The sequence below is a fragment of the Podarcis liolepis genome, assembly GCF_965112155.1.
Source record: "Podarcis liolepis genome assembly, chromosome: Z".
Lineage (NCBI taxonomy): Eukaryota > Metazoa > Chordata > Lepidosauria > Squamata > Lacertidae > Podarcis > Podarcis liolepis.
Genome location: NC_139570.1, coordinates 10,559,567 through 10,576,198, shown reverse-complemented (window position 1 = coordinate 10,576,198; position 16,632 = coordinate 10,559,567). Strand labels below are relative to the sequence as shown.

Sequence of the window (16,632 nt, the reverse complement as noted above, 5' to 3'; positions counted from 1 at the left end):
GTTTTCCAATAATTCCTTTTCAAACACCTTCCCAAAGGATCAATTAATTGACATATTCAGATGCGATAAAGGGACGCCTTTATCGCATCTGAATGTCAATTAATTGATTATATTGTAATCATTCTGTTAACAGAAATTCCATTTCATTATATTCTTTCGCCCTTACAGTGGTACCTCGCAAGACGAATGCCTCGGAAGACAAAAAACTCGCAAGACGAAAGAGTTTTTCGTTTTTTGAGTTGCTTCGCAAGATGAATTTCCCTATGGGCTTGCTTCGCAAGACAAAAACGTCTTGCAAGTTTGTTTCCTTTTTCTTAAAACTGCTTGAAGAGGTGCAGTTGCGACTTGACCGTGCTTCGCAAGACGAAAAATTCGCAAGACGAAAAAACTCGCAGAACGAATTAATTTCGTCTTGCGAGGCACCACTGTAATTGATTTTCTGATTCTATTAACAGATCTTTATATGTTGCCTAGTATCCTTTCATATTTACTTTTTTCAGAGGTATCGCTTCCAATGGGGAAAGCCACCAAGGTGTCTTACATTCTAACAAATTTTTATATTTATCCCATACTTGAGAAATTGATTTCCTTATAATGTGGTTCTGGAATCCCTTGTGCACCTTTGCTTTCCCATACCGTAAATAGGCATGCCAACCAAATCTATTATCGTCTTGGTAGGACAGAGATGTGCTTTCCCAAGCTCACGTTCCCAGCATGATCACATTCCTGTTTCAGCGATGTCTACGCTGGGTTGGTCATGCCCACAGAATGGAAGATGGAAGGATCCTTGATGACATGCTCTATGGGGAGCTGTTTTTAGGCACCAGGCCTTGGGCAAACCAACAGCATTACAGAGATGCCTGCAAACATGACATGAAGGCATGACAGATCACCACATTTTTTTGTTTTAAGCTAGGAATACATCTCAGATTTTGCTTTAAAATTGTGTACCATGACACTCCACCTTTACAACATCTGTGCTACTGACTTTGCAAGTGTTGAAATATATAGACAAAAAGAGAACTACCAAACTTTTAGAAGACATTTTATATCGGTCCTGGAGGTTTTGCTAAATATGATTAGAAGGGACCAATTGGTAAAAGGCATACAAGTGGGAGCCAAACAGTACAAATTGAAAGCATTTGCTGACGATTTGGTATTAACTTTACAGGAGCCAGAATCTAGCACCAAAAGAGTATTAGAACTGATCCAAGAATTTGGTCAGGTAGCAGGTTTCAAGTTGAATAAGACGAAAACTAAGGTTTTAGAGAAAAATCTAACTGAGATTGAGAGAGATAAGTTTCAGAAGGAGACAGGATTGACACTGGTTAAGAAAGTGAAATATTTAGGGGTTAACATGACTGCTAAGAATGTGAATTTATTTAAGGATAATTATGAAAAATGTTGGATTGAAGTGAAAAAGGATTTAGAAATATGGTCAAATTTGAAGTTATTGTTGTTAGGCCGAATTGCTGTGATAAAAATGAATGTATTGCCAAGAATGCTGTTTTTGTTTCAAACATTGCAAATTTTGGATAAAATGGACTGTTTCAAGAAGTGGCAGAGAGATATCTCTAGATTTGTCTGGCAGGGCAAGAAACGTCGAATAAAATTTAAGATATTAACAGATGCTAATGAAAGAGGTGGATTTGCCCTGCCAGATCTTAAACTTTATTATGAATCAGCCGCATTTTGTTGGCTGAGAGAATGGATGCTTCTTGAAAACACGGATGTGTTGGATTTGGAAGGTTTTAACAACGTATTTGGTCGGCATGCATATCTGTGGTATGATAAGGTTAAAGCACACAAAGCGTTTAAAAACCATATTGTCAGAAAAGCACTGTATAATGTTTGGATAAGATATAAGGACTTGTTAGAAAATAAAACCCCAAGATGGTTGTCACCAATGGAAGCAAAGGCTCAGAAAAAACTCAATATGGAGGCCAAATGGCCGAAGTATTGGGAAATTTTGGAACAAGAAGGTGACAGATTAAAATTGCAGAGCTTTGAAAAATTAAAAAACAGAGTACGAGATTGGCTCCATTATTATCAAATAATGGAGGCATATAATTTGGACAAAAAATTAGGCTTCTAGGTGGGAAAATCAAAATTGGAAACAGAATTGTTAGACCCTAAAGTTAAGAATTTGTCAAGAATGTATAACTTGCTGTTGAAATGGAATACTCAAGATGAAACGGTGAAATCTGCAATGATTAAATGGGCACAAGATGTTGGACATAATATTATGATGGCTGACTGGGAACAGTTATGGACCACTGGTATGAAGTTTACGGCATGTAATGCCTTAAAAGAGAATTTAATGAAAATGATTTACAGGTGGTACATAACACCAGTCAAGCTTGCAAAAATTTACCATTTGCCCGATAATAAATGTTGGAAATGTAATGAAACTGAAGGTACATTCTTTCACCTTTGGTGGACATGCCCAAAGATTAAGGCATTCTGGGAGATGATCTATAATGAAATGAAAAAGGTATTTAATTATACCTTTCTGAAGAAACCAGAGGCCTTTCTCCTGGGCATGGTCGGCCAATTGGTGCCAAAGAAGGATAGAACTTTTTTCATGTATGCCACAACAGCAGCAAGAATACTTACCGCAAAGCACTGGAAGACACAAGATCTACCCACCAGGGAAGAATGGCAGATGAAGCTGATGGACTACATGGAACTGGCGGAAATGACTGGCAGAATCCGAGACCAGGGAGAAGAGTCGGTGGAAGAAGATTGGAAAAAATTTAAAGTATATTTACAGAGATATTGCAAAATTAATGAATGTTAGAAGGATGCTGGAATGAAGTTATATGGCTTTAGCAGAAATGTTATAAAGAATTAAGTAAAAATAGATTGTTAATGGACCAAAGTGGAAAATTTAAGGTTAGAGTGTCTTAAGTTAAATTTTAGAACGAAAATTGAGAAAGATGGAAAGGACTTGCTGAAATAGCTAATTGAACTAGAATACAAAAAAGGGAGGTGTGAGGAGGTTATGAAACAAGTATATGAAAGGTAAAGACATGGAAAGGCTGGATGTGTTTTTAAATGTTCTGTTTTTTCGTTGTTTTATTGTATTGTTTTTTGTTTTTTTATTATTTCTGATGTATTGTAAGGTATTGTTTTGTTTAATTTTCTATTGTTCTTTTTCTCTTTCTGTAACTTGCAAACTCCTAATAAATATCATTTAAAAAGAGAGGGGGGGGGACCCAAGCCTGCTGCAGAATACGCAGGAGCCTGGGTGGTTTGAAAACAATGAAGCTTACTGGAGGGTCCCCAGAAGAGACCTTAGTCCACATTGCTTTAAAAAATGAGTCCCGTGTACGCAATTTGAGTCGCATGGCTCAAATTGATTTTTTGTCGTATGTATTTCAACAATCCCAAAGTTTGAGAGCATGTAAGCACAGATGTTGTAATGGTTACAACCCCATTGAAGAAGATAACAGTGGTTACCCAGACCTTGTTGCTGGTTATGAAGGGGTCCCCATGAGAGTTCAAGCTTCAGGGTCCCTAAAATGTAGATCCGCCACTGAGAAGGGGGAGGAAGGGGCGGCAGGCAGGCAGGCAGGGTGGGTGCGTGGGTGGGTCTCGACGCCTGGTTGCCGCTCCGCCCGCAGAGCAGCTGGGGAGGCCGATGGGCGGCGACTGGCTTGCTTGGAGAGGCAGGGCTGGGCAGCAGAGAGGGCGGAGCTCGGAGAACCACAGAAGGTGCCGCGGGAGGGCAGGACGTACCTGGGGAGACCCGCTGGATGTAAGTAGCGCCGGCACCGGGGCAGGGAGGGGAGGAGCGCGCTGGAGAGGAATTTGGATCAGTGGCTTCGGCCGGGGTTTGGCTGGACTAAGCCTGGATTCAGGGGAGTCAAAAGGGACCGGGTCCTCCCTTGCGAGGCCGGGGGTGCGGGAGACGATCTGCTTATTCCTTGCCCCCAGGAAAGGAATGGGGGTGGGGTTCTTGATGGCGCGCCGGGCACAGCGCTGCCCCCGCACCCTTCTTCTCTCTCACTCTCTCACACACACACCGCGGAAAACTCAGGGCAGGAGGGTGTTGCAACCGCGGGAAGAATGGGTGTGGGAATAAGGCAATGTTCTAAACAAGGGTTTTATTGGGGGCGGAATCCTACTTGGAAGTACCCCCTCTGATCGCGATGCCCCGCCCCTCCAACCCCTGAAAAGTTTGAGGTCGCGCGCTCTGCTTCTTCTGAGAGAGGTGTACACGATCCCGGACACGAGAGGTCCCTTTTCTTCAGTATCCCAGAACTCGCTGGACCCTAGTGGATCCTGGCACACATTTTGAATTTCGCGTGTGACTGGATCGCAGCTGTCATTAGTGTGCTTGCGTACGTGCGCGACTGTATTTTAGTTCGTATTCTTCCAGAGTTTAAAATACAACTCATCACAGGCCCTCAGGAAAGTGTGCAACTCTTAAATCAGAGATAGGGAATGAATGGCCTGCCAGATGTTACTGGACTACAACGCCCATCGTCCCTGGCCATTGGCCTTGCTGGCGGGGGCTGATGGGAGTTGGAGTCCAACAACATCTCGGGAGGGAAGAGCTTTCGCTGCCTTAACAGCTTAACTGAATGCACGCACGTTAATAATTGTGAATGGAATGAGAAGTGTATAGCAGATTCAGGGAGAGACTGGGAGCAGTCTGATCGAACTCCTGACATTCTAAATGTTCTTGGAATTATGTGGGCTTGACTCCCTGGTTCTCATTCTCAAAGTGGTCCTTTGGGAGATTTGGGTGCTGACCCGCCCTTTAGAATGAAGGAATGAGCGCTTTCTTTCTCCTGAGCTCCCGGCTTATCTGACAATGTTGTGATTGTACGAACACGAAGCGCTTCTCTTAAGAGCCTGAAATCTCTTGCGTGATGGCAGTGGGGGCATGCACCCCCTCCCAGCCTTTAGAATTTAATCTTTGAGGGAGGCAGCGCTAATGCAGCCCGGGGATGTCAGTACTCAAGATGTCAAAAGGCTCCATCTGTCTATTTTAAGAATACGGGGAGGCGGAGGGATTAGCTAGGCTGGCTAGTTAGACAGCCAAGCGTTCCACCATATGCTTTCTAATTTTCCTTCTTTCTCCCTCCACCCCATTTCTCTCGCTCATGTGCGTGAGTTTGGTTGCCTTTGGGGGATGGTTGCTCTTAATTTATAAGCACAATTTGAGCCACTGCACATATTTCTAATTGAAGATCCTTAGTTATTCCAGTTGCACTCAATTCAGTGACACTTCCCCATATTTCCCTTCCTACACCTTCACCTGAGAGGTTCAAAAGTATTCTGTTGTTGTTTCTATTGCTGGACATATTTTAGCAGGAGGGGTGGGAGCGGAGATCTGTTTTATTATTAGCATTTATGATAGTAGGTTCCCGCACTCCCCATCTAAAGTTCTTATAGGAATATCATTATAGCAGCTATTTCTGCACGGCTACCATATATTTCAATAATTCCACACAAGCTTATTTATGCTGGTATTTATGCCCTTTCCTACAGGTAAGACCAAAACACTTGCTTGCATTAGGGCATGGGTGTGGAACTCCCGAGCAATTGGTGGACTGCAGCTTCCATCACCCTTGACTGCTGGCCCTGCTGACTGGGGCTGTTGGGAGTTGGAGTCTAAAAGCAGCAGGAGGATCACAGTGTTACAAACACAGTTTGGGGTGGAAATGCACAAGTTGGTCTAGAGCTTCTGCTTACAGTGGTACCTCAGGTTACTGATGCTTCAGGTTACAGACTCCACTAACCCAGAAATAGTACCTCGGGTTAAGAACTTTGCTTCAGAATGAGAACAGAAATGGTGCAGCAGCAGCGGGAGGCCCCATTAGCTAAAGTGGTAGCTCAGGTTAAGAACAGTTTCAGGTTAAGAACAGACCTCCCGAATGAATTAAGTTCTTAACCCGAGGTACCACTGTGCTTAAAAGTATTAGCCATGAGTGTATGCAATTACTTCTGTTATTAACCATTTTATCATTGATCTGGTTGCTGCCCTGGGCCAGCCTAAATCTGTGTTGATAGCAGGGGTTAGGCCTCAAAAATATTTCCTTAAATGATTCCTTCCTTAAATATTTCCTTCAGGTTACAGACTCCACTAACCCAGAAATAGTACCTCGGGTTAAGAACTTTACCTCAGGATGAGAACGGAAATCGCGTGGTGGTGGCGGGGTGGCAGCGGGAGGCCCCATTAGCTAAAGCGGTACCTCAGGTTAAGAACAGTTTCAGGTTAAGAATGAATGAGGTTCTTAACCCAAGGTACCACTGTATTAGGGCTGCCAACTTACTAAAGCAATTTAAAATTTAAAAAATAAAATAAAAAGGTGCATTTTAATCATGGCAACAGGTTCCTTGTCCTTGCATGATGGATGTACAATAACAGAACATGTTGTAGATAGTTTTCCCAGAAGAACTCCCATTCTTCTGGAATAATTAAGGTTATTCCAGGAACAAATACATTGAAAAGTGCTTTCTTTTGATATAGCTGTTTTTGGTGGAGGGAAATGACCTGACCTGCTTGGTTATTGGGAAATAACCTGACTTTGCATTTAGGGATGGGGAACCTGCCGCATTTCCAGATATTGGTAAATGCCAGCTTCCCAGAGGGACTTGGGGGTCCAGCACTATGAAACTGCATCAAGCAATATTTTATTTTATTTATACCCACTCTGCCTTTTGCTCTTTTTTAAAAAAAACACCAATATTTTATTAAAGCAATATATTAAATTAACTAAGTAACATAACAAACAAACAAGATACACACTGTTATTGCTAACATGAGCAATTCTAACTTGGAGCAGTTTGATTTTTACTGTCTCTCTGGACGGACAGTAACAGCTTTCGTTTGTTTTAATTTGTTATGTTTGTATGAATCATTGCCATTAATAATAATAGTAATTGCATCGAACTTCTCCTTTACTCCTCTGTTAGATGCCCTGGAAACATAAATTCAAACCACATTTTGTAAATGTTTAGGGCTCTGGAGTGCAGGGAAGGCAAGTGCTGCTGCTTCATTTCTTGAACTTCCTTCCCATCCATTTATTTGTTTAGGTTTTCTTAGCACTGGAAACCATAGTGTCAATGGAAAGCAATAATTTTAGACTCTGGTTGCTTTTGCCAGCACCTTGGCACTGTCTAATGAGCACAACTTCCACTCCACAGAACAGGGGTGAAGACCCAACCTCCAGATGCTGCCAACGTCCAGCCCTGCTGGCTGTGGCTGATGGGAGCTGGAGACCCTCAGCTTTTGGAGGGCCACAGGTGCCCCACCCCAGCACTAAATTGTGATTGACATCCATCTGTCTTGAGAGACAATGGAGTGCACCTACAGGAGTGAAGTCAAAACTCTGTGTGGGCAGCACTGAAGTGATACCCCTGGGGTGCAAACCTGGGCAGTGTCTATGGAGGTCCTGGGATGCCCAGATGACAATATCCTGCTTTCTGCCTCACTGCTGTGGTCCAAAGGAAAGGAAAGCAATGTGTTTGGCACCAGCTGGGCTGCAGGAGTTGCCGGAAGGAGGCGTACAAAGTGCCATTCAACTGCCTTAGGGACTCCACTCTGGATTTGTGTAGGGTTTACTCCTTCGCCTTTTCTTCTCCTGAAGATCTCCTGCAAGGCAGCGGAGGGTTAGGATCAGAGCTTTCCTTCTCCTAGATGGGCTCCCTTCCCAGGTTGACATGCCCCATCTACCGCTTCTTGAAATACTTTGTACACTGGAACAAACAGCATATTTTCTACTTCTTTACGCATCGCAACCTCTGGATATTTCGTTATCCTAGCAAATAAACGTTTTCACATCTCCAATCAATCTCTGCCTGATGCTTAATTCCATTTTTAAATCTGGTGAACATAATCTAATACATAGTTTTAATGGGAGAAAATACACAGGGCCCCGGTCAATAGGCCTGATCTTCTGCCTCTTTCCTCGCCTCCTACTGGAGGATTGCTGCTAATCTTTGTCTTTCTAGCACAGCCGCTTGGTTAGGCTCTGTGGTTAGCCTCCATATCATTAGTTACATAATGTGGGCATCAAATGATGCAAAAGAAGAGCAAGCACAGGGTAGAAGCTGCATCTCTTGATTTCTCTTGGGGTTGCATGAAAATGTTACCCAGCAAAAAAAATTCAAGGAAAAGATGTGCTTTCAGGAAGCAAACAAACCTACTTTTGTAACAACTTGCATTTTTTTCTCTGCTCATTTGCAGCTCTGGTGAAGTACTTTTAATATTTTCTCTCTCTCCAAAATTCTGCACAGCAAAGAGACCTGCATAACCTACTCAGCATCCATACCACTTGACTTCATCTCCATCTTCAAAATACCTGCAATTAGAGATGGAAGGATCAGTCAATTCCGGTTCTCTCAGTCTCTCGTTTTTCGAATCTTAAATTCAGTTCTCCACATTTCTACAGTAATTTATGAATATGTGGTGGTTTGTTTGTTTTTTAAATCCTCATGGAAATTCTTCAACATTCTTGTGCGAATGTCTTTTAATAAACACATTTTTGTATGCAGTTTTGACAGATTCACACATTTTTGCAAGCAAGTTCTCCTCTAATATAATGGATTTCTGTATTTCTTTATATGCATGCTTTTACCTAATATATGCCTGGGGGGGTAAACATTGTTTGGAGGAGTGCAGCACAAAATTTAAATAAATATAAATTTCAGTAGATGAGTGTGCTTTGGTTCTTGGATGATTCCAAAAAGTGCAAATTTGACAGAGTCACCTTTAAATGCAAACTAAATCAAATTTCTCCCTTATTGCATGAAAAAGCTACAAGTAAATTGTGTAGGTATTCTGTAGGTACTCTGCTTTCTTCCTTGCATTTCACCTCTTTCTAGTACACCTCCCCACTAACATATGCATTTTGCACGTCCTTTATGAATGCAATAAACCTACTTTTGTGTGCATATTTTGGGACTGAAAATCTGGAGAAATGTGTGATCCAACTACTAGTACTGCTGTGATCTACAAGCAGCTTTGGAAAAGTCAAATCAGGTTGATCTGCTGAAAAAAAAGTGGACAAATTCTTCCTACTCTCCCTGGTATTTTGCACCTGAGTTCCTGAACCCGCCTTCAAAGATGCCACTGCCCCTTAGCATCTGTTTACTCCACTTCAAAATGCAAAGTACGAAACTGTCTGGATTGTTCCTATGATCCTACACTGCAGGACTATGTACACCTTAAGGGCTTGAGATGAATGCATTAAGATCGTTTCCCCCTGCTGTGGTTCAAGAGATGTTCTCAAGGTGTTATACACATCAAAGCAGGGTTGTCTTCAGCCAGTGCTCAGGACCTGCTTGGTCTCTGTGCCACTGCAGCCCCATCTCCAGAACTCCTATTCATGAAGCTGTCATCTGCACATGCGTGCACATTTCTAAATGCACAATGGGTATCTCAAATGTACACACCTGATTTCAGTACAAAGTGAATGTGGCTTTAAGCTTTATAGTCTGATTGAAGCTGGTTTGAGAGAGAGAGAAAAAGCACCAAACAGCATTATTTCTCAGGAAACTACAGGACTGTTTTGGTTTGTGGCTATCGTAAATGCAGCTTCTAGAACTAGCAGTGGGAATGCACTGGCTCAGGAGTAAAGTGTGTAATTTGTACACATTTGTACACAGCCTAGGCTACTTATTAGAAGAATGCAGCAAGCCAGGCAGAGATCCTTTGCATGTTGCTAACACGTACAGATTTGAGCTCAGCTTTCACACCAGATGTTCCTCTTGTTAACAGCATTCGTCCTTAACTTCACTTGATAAACCTGGGTTTTGTCTGAGCTTGCCTGTCTTCTTCCCTGAGGAATTGTAGAGCAGGAAAGCAACTCCTTGTAAGGCGTTTTTATTTTTTATTTTAATCTTGGTTTTTTTTTTTGGCGTGCTTGCCTGCAGAGCTTCTTCTTTGATGGTGCTCCTCTGTGTTGGTTCCACCCGTCTTCCCCCAGTGAGTTGTAGCTGGGCAGGTTGCCAAATTGTCACTCTACTTCCAGACGGAATGAGACCATTCTGTGCCTCCAGTGGCTGCCTTGGTTTGGGTATCTGCACCAAGTGATACTTCTTAGGACTGATGTCGAAGATGGAGCAACCCCCAGTGAGGAACAGCTAAATCTTTTGTTTGGCTGAGACAAATAGTCCTGTAATGAAAAATTCTGTAGCGTCGCATCAAGTGAAGAGCCCCCCCCTCTTGATTTTTCACTATCGGGTGGCTATTTACTTGACAAAATTTGCATGCCGCTCGGCCATACATAAGCCTCCAGGAAGTGGTTTGTAAACAATATGAAGTATGCATTAAAATTGACATTAAAAACAGCTTATAACAAAAAGCAAAATGAATAAAATCAACAGTTAGAAGTATGCATTTCTAAGCCAAAATTACAGGCTATTTTTCTTTACTGGTCTGAGTAGGTTCACCTAAACTGAAACTCTATTAGCAGGTGCTGAAGAGAATACAGGGGAAGCACCAGGATAATGTCAGTGGGCAGGGAGTTCCAAAGTGTAGGAGCCATCACACTAAAATATCAGCTACTTACAAGTGTGGAATGAACATTCTTAAAAATGCCAGTTCTGCAGCTCTAAGTGTTTCATTGGGCATATGTAGTGTCAGCTGAAGTTTCTGTAGCTACCTGAAGCTGCTTGCTCTAATGGCTGCTGATGGCTAGGCTAGGAGATGCTGTTTCACTCGCGTTGATGGCTCAGGTGGCTACTGAGGAATGATGTGCCCCGCAAAATGAGGTCTGGGAAAGTAGTTGAGAATTGCAATATTGCTAGCACAGGAGGCAGAGAGTTCAGTTGTGCTTGTAGTCGGAAGGAGGAATCCAGAATGTAGCAGCTAGCCTGGTGACTGGGATTGGTTGACCAGTCCTGAAATACATACATTGGCTACCAGTATGTTTCTGAGTACACTTCAAAGTGTTGGTGCTGACCTTTAAAGGACCTAAATTGGTCCTTGACCAAGAATACCTGAAGGAGCGTCTCCACCCCCATCGTTGAGCCCAGACACTGAGAACCAGTTCCAAAGGCCTTCTGGTAGTTCTCTCACTGTGAGAAGTGAAGCTACAGGGAACCAGGCAGAGGGCCTGCAGTGGCACGGATCAGATGTCAAGGAGATTAGTAACCATACAGTCAAACCTCGGTTGCTGAATGTAATCTGTTCCATTCATCTTTGGAAACATTTGACAACCGAGGCGTGGCTTCCGATTGGTTGCAAGAGCTTCCTGCACTCAAGTGGAAGCCGCATTGGACATTTAGCTTCCAAAAAATGTTTGAAAACCAGAGCATTACATTCCAGATTTTCAGCGTTCGGGAGCCGAAATGTTTGAAAACGGGGCCATTCCGGAGGTTTGACTGTATAACCTTTAGAAGACATCTGAAGGCAGCCCTGTATAGGGAAGCTTTTTCAGATTTAATGTTTTCTTCTGTTTGTATATATGTTGGAAGCTAGAGTGGCTGGGGCAGCCCACTCAGTAGGGTGTCGTAAAATAATAATAATAATAATAATAATAATAATAATAATTATTATTATTATTATTATTATTATTATTATTATTTTGTTAAAGAGGAGGACTATGTAGATGCTGTTTGCTTTGGGGAAAAGTGATACTGAGTCACAGAGTAGTGCTGTCTGAGTGCCTGTGTTCTCCCTCCATGCTCAACCCATATATATTAGTAAATATATAGATATGGGTGGGTTGGGGACTACTCTTAAGCACCCAGTGTTTTTTCCTTCTAAGCAACTCCATTATCATTGCAATTTTTACTGCTAAGAAGAGGAGGTGGGGAGGTTGTGAATGAAACTGGATTGTGCCAAACAAACAGGTGCAATGGCACTACAAAAAACCTTTGCTTGAAATTGCAGGAGGGAGAGTGCTCTTGTGTTCAGGTCCTACTTGTCAGGTTCCCATGGGCACGTGAAAGCCACTGTAAGAACATGATGCTGGACTAGATGGGCCATTGGCCTGATCCAGTTGACATGTCTTATGGTCTTAACTGGGTGAATATTCAGCCTATGCCAGCTGAGTTATATGTGGCATGAAAACGTTTGCTGTGCCTGTGTAATAGCCCTAGTTGTAGGAGAGGACCTAGCTATGGAGTCTGTAAAAGCAGAATACGGAAAAATGAGAGGAGATGGGGCATGCTGTTATATTTGACAAGGAGCAATATGGATCTCATTAGAAAGATCTTTCATTTCCCACCCCACCTCACTGCCCCATCATCATTATGCAAAGCCTTCTACAGCTTAGGAAAAAGTATAACAGCATTTCTCTCTGGCTTCAATTTCACCAGCACTAGGCAATCCAATCAATAATTTTTTTGGTCATTGGTTTAGCAAGGAGAATGAATTGGTCCTGCTGCTAAATTTTAAACTCAGTTTTGTTTTGAGTTTCTCTCTGGGTTTCCCTCTCTTTTTGATGAGGTTTCCCATCTTAACCATTTTCTGCATTTATTGCAGTTGACAGCTTTTCCCATTCAAATGCCTGAAACGTTTTAGTTTGGAGCTCAAGTTCCAAGCTGGCATACAGAATGTAATCCTTGGGAATTCAGTTCTGAGCGGTATTAAATTGTACAATTTAAGTTTTGATCTCAGCCTCTCTTTTTCTGGGCTTACTCTGTTGGATCAAACTGGGGAAGGAATTTCTATCTCACTTCCTTGAATTTACTTATTGTATCTATATACCGCCCTATATCCAGAGATCTTTGGGCAGTTCACAGAAAATATCATAATATATAAAATCAAAATAAAATCAATAACCCAAATAACCCCCTCCCCGAAGAGCCACATTTTAAAAGGGCATAGTATGTAAATCAGATCAATAAAGGCCTTAAAGAGGAACATTTTCCCCTGGCGCTGAAATGTATATAATGAAGGCGGCAGGCAAACCTCCCTGGGGAGAGCATTCCATGGATGGGGAGCCACTGCAGAGAAGGCCCTGTTCTCATGTTGCCACCCTCCGGACCTCTCAAGGAGGAGGCACACGAAGGAGGACCTCAGAAGATGATCTCAGGGTGTGGGTAGTTTCATATGGAAAGAGGCAGTCCTTGAGCTATTGTGGTCCTGAGCCATTTAAGACTTTATAGGTCAAAACCAGCACTTTGAATTGGGCCCGGAAACTTATTGGTAGTCAGTGTAGTCGGACCAGGATTTCCAAACCATCCTCAGAGGCAGCTCCACTTATAACACATTGCAGTAATCTAACCTTGAGGTTACCAGAGCATAGACAACAGTAGTTAGGCCATCCCTGTCCAGATAGGGGTGTAGCTGGGCCACCAGCCAAAGCTGATGGAAGGTGCTCTGGGCCACAAGTGCCACGAGTGACAGCAAAGGATCCAGGAGTACCCCCAAGCTGTGAACCTTCTCCTTCAGGGGAAGTATAACCCCATCAAGAACAGGCAACATCCCAGCCATCTGGTCTAGGGAGCCACCCACTAACAGCGCCCCAGTCTAATCTGGATTGAGCTTCAGTTTGTTGGCTCTCATCCAGTCCATTACTGAGGCAGGACACTGGTCCAGCACTTCCACTGTCTCACCTGCAGATGTAAAGGAGAATTAGAGCGGAGTGTCATCAGCAGACTGCTGACAACGTACTCCAAACCTCCAGATAACCCCACCCAGTGGTTTCATAAAGATGTTAAACAACATGGGGGATAGGACTGAGCCCTGCGGAACCCCACATTGAAGGTTCCACAGGGCTGAAAAGCATTCCCCAAGTAACACCCTCTGGGAACAACCATCCAAGTAGGACTGGAAGCACCGCAAAGCAGTGCCACCAACCCCCAGTTTAGAGTCACTCATGAAGGATACCATGGCTGATGAAAGGTATTGAAAGCCGCTGAGAGGTTGAGAGCAATTAACAGGGACACGTTTCCGTTGTCTCTCTCTCGACAAAGGTCATCATACAGGGCGACCAAAGCAGTTTCTGTGCCAAACCGGGCCAAACTCTGTTCCAGGAAATCAGTTTCTTCCAAAAGTGCCTGGATCTGGTCTGCGACCACTCATTCCAGAACCTTGCCCAGGAAAGCGGGATAAGTTAGTTAGGTTTTCTGAATCCAGGGAAGGTTTCTTAAGGCACGGTTTTACCACTGCCTCCTTCAGACAGGCAGGGACCACTCTCTCTCATAAAGAGGCACTGATCACCTCCCTGGCCCAGCCAACTGTTCCCTTCCTGCTGGTTTTCGTGAGGTGAGTCCCCCCCCCCGTGGAAATAATGACACATGACACAATTATTAAGGTTAATGGGCTAAATAAGGCCACAACATTTATTGGTTACAGGTGATGAGCGCTTTTGGCTTAGGCATTGGTCCTAACCGACTATATCAGACTATAGCCCATCCGCTAGAAGTCCGGGAAGGGTTAACCACCAGTAGGGGGAGTCCTGCTGATGCACATCAACTAGGAACTCCCCCGGGGTCACTGCTAGGGGGCGTGCCTCAGGCCCTCACCTCCTTAGGCTTCAGACAGGGCCACGCCCCCCGGAATCCTCTACCAGACTACCCTTAAATATGTGGGGCAGGTGATGGCGCTACCTCCCCTCTTCCACCTACAGAACTATACCAATGCCTAACCACCAATACCCAGAAAGTTGTGATGATTTGGCTACAAGGTAGGCAAAAACCAAGTGGCTGGTGCCACTTTGCCAAGTGGAAAAATTCCTACCAGGCCCCTCAACGGCGACCAACCAAGGTCCATAGCAAGGTCAAAGAACGAAAACCTTAGAGGGCAGGAGGGTGGGAAAAGCAGGAACAGCTGGTAAGTGGCAAAGAAGGAGATCCCTGGCCACGTCCTGCTTTAAATAAGGCAGGCCACACCCCCAGAGACAGCTGATTGGCTGGCCAGGAGGTGACACAGCCGGGAATCTCCCCAATTGTGCGGGAGCTGTGTTCCAGCCACCACGCACGTGGTGGGGCCCTGAAGCCTGCAACTCCACCTCCTCCGAAGGGCGGAAGTGGCTTTATCAGCCAAGAGGGGCAGGGGTCTAGAGCGCAAGTGGTTGCCCTGACTGATCCAAGCACCTTGTCCACATCCTCAAGCCTTACCAGCTGAAATTGATCTAACACAACAGGACTAGACTATGCTCTGGATGCGCCATGAGATTCATCTGCTATAACAGCAGAGTCAAGGTCTTGGTGGATGCAAGCGATTTTATCCTCAAAATGCTTTGCAAACAAGTCACAGTGAGTTACCATACAACCTGGAAAAGCTCTGCCGGACGACATAATGAAGAGTTGTTAGATGCTGTTTACAAGTTCAGTATGCTCAACAGCCATTATGCTCCTTGAAGAAAAATTTCTTAGCCCCTAGCCATCAAAAGCACCTGAGCAAGCAGCTTCAGCAAACTGCAGATCAGTTGATGACTGCTGTTCATTATCAATCAACCAAGTGGAACAAACAAACAAGATCATAATCTCTTCACTGGAGGCAGACAACATCGCAGCATTTTCATTGCACCAGGGATGGAGAACCTGTAGCTTTCCAGTTGCTAATGGGCTGCACCTTCCACCATCCCAGACCATTGACCATGCTGGCCAGAGCTGATGGGAGTTGCAGTCCAACAACTTCTCGAGGGCCACAGGTTCCTCACTCCTAATTTACAGAACTCTTTGTCGCAGTGATACAAAAAAAGCCTAGCTGAGTTCATTGGTATTTGCATCTGGCTGAAATAGAAACCTTCAGTCCTCTGCAAACTTGCATGGGAGTAAGGGCTGTTGAACATGGTGGGAGTTAAGGTCGTAGTGGATAGCTTGATAAAGACGTCGACCTAGTATGCAGCAGCTGTGAAACAGGCAGGAAAGGAACTGAAAATAAAAGTGACCGTATCTTGATGCTGTTATACAATTCTATGGTGTAAATGCATTTGGAATACTGTTGGAATACTGTTCTGGCCATCTCTCCTCCAAAAGGATATTGCAGAGTTGGGGGGAAACCCAGTACAGTGATACCTCGGGTTAAGTACTTAATTCGTTCTGGAGTTCCGTTCTTAACCTGAAACTGTTCTTAACCTGAAGCACCACTTTAGCTAATGGGGCCTCCTGCTGCTGCCGCACTGCCGGAGCACGATTTCTGTTCTCATCCTGAAGCAAAGTTCTTAACCTGAAGCACTATTTCTGGGTTAGTGGAGTATGTAACCTGAAGCGTATGTAACCCAAGGTACCACTGTAAAGGGCAGACAAAATTATTGAAGCGGTGAGGCAATTCTCCTGTGAGGAAAGGTTGCAGCATTTGAGTTGTTTTTTTTATGTTTACGGAAAAGGTGAGTAGGTGCTGGCATGACGGAAACCAATAAAATTCTAAATAGCATGAAGAAGGTACAGATAAGCCCCCCCTTATAATAACAATATAACTTTTTGACATCCAATGAAGCTAAATGCTCAGGACAGATAAATAGCAGGTATTTCTTCACACAGCACATAAACTGTGGAACTTGCTTCTGCAGGAGGCAGCAATAGTCGGTCCCCAATTGAGATGGCCGTAAAAGAGGATTGGACAAATTCATGGAGGGTAAGGCTAGCAATAGCCCAGAGTGCTCACTGGAAGGAGCACCTGAAGCTGAGGCTCCAGTACTTTGGCCACCTCATGAGAAGAGAAGACTGCCTGGAAAAGACCCTGATGTTGGGAAAGATGGAGAAGGGAACGACAGA

The 16,632-nt window shown here is 43.9% G+C and overlaps 1 protein-coding gene across 2 annotated transcripts in view; it reads left to right on the top strand.

Annotated features, from left to right (window-relative positions):
• The first annotated feature begins 3,651 nt into the window (after positions 1–3,651).
• KIAA1210 overlaps positions 3,652–16,632 on the top strand; it is a 55,765-nt gene continuing 42,784 nt past the window's right edge. Inside the window, exon 1 of one of the 2 annotated variants that reach the window (XM_083486306.1) lies at positions 3,652–3,760. Coding sequence is in view for 1 of the 2 variants with exons in the window: in XM_083486304.1 (XP_083342430.1) it covers positions 3,759–3,760 (2 nt within the window). In the remaining variant the exon portion in view is untranslated. The remainder of the gene's footprint in view (positions 3,761–16,632) is intronic. The other variant, XM_083486304.1, reaches the window with a different exon arrangement.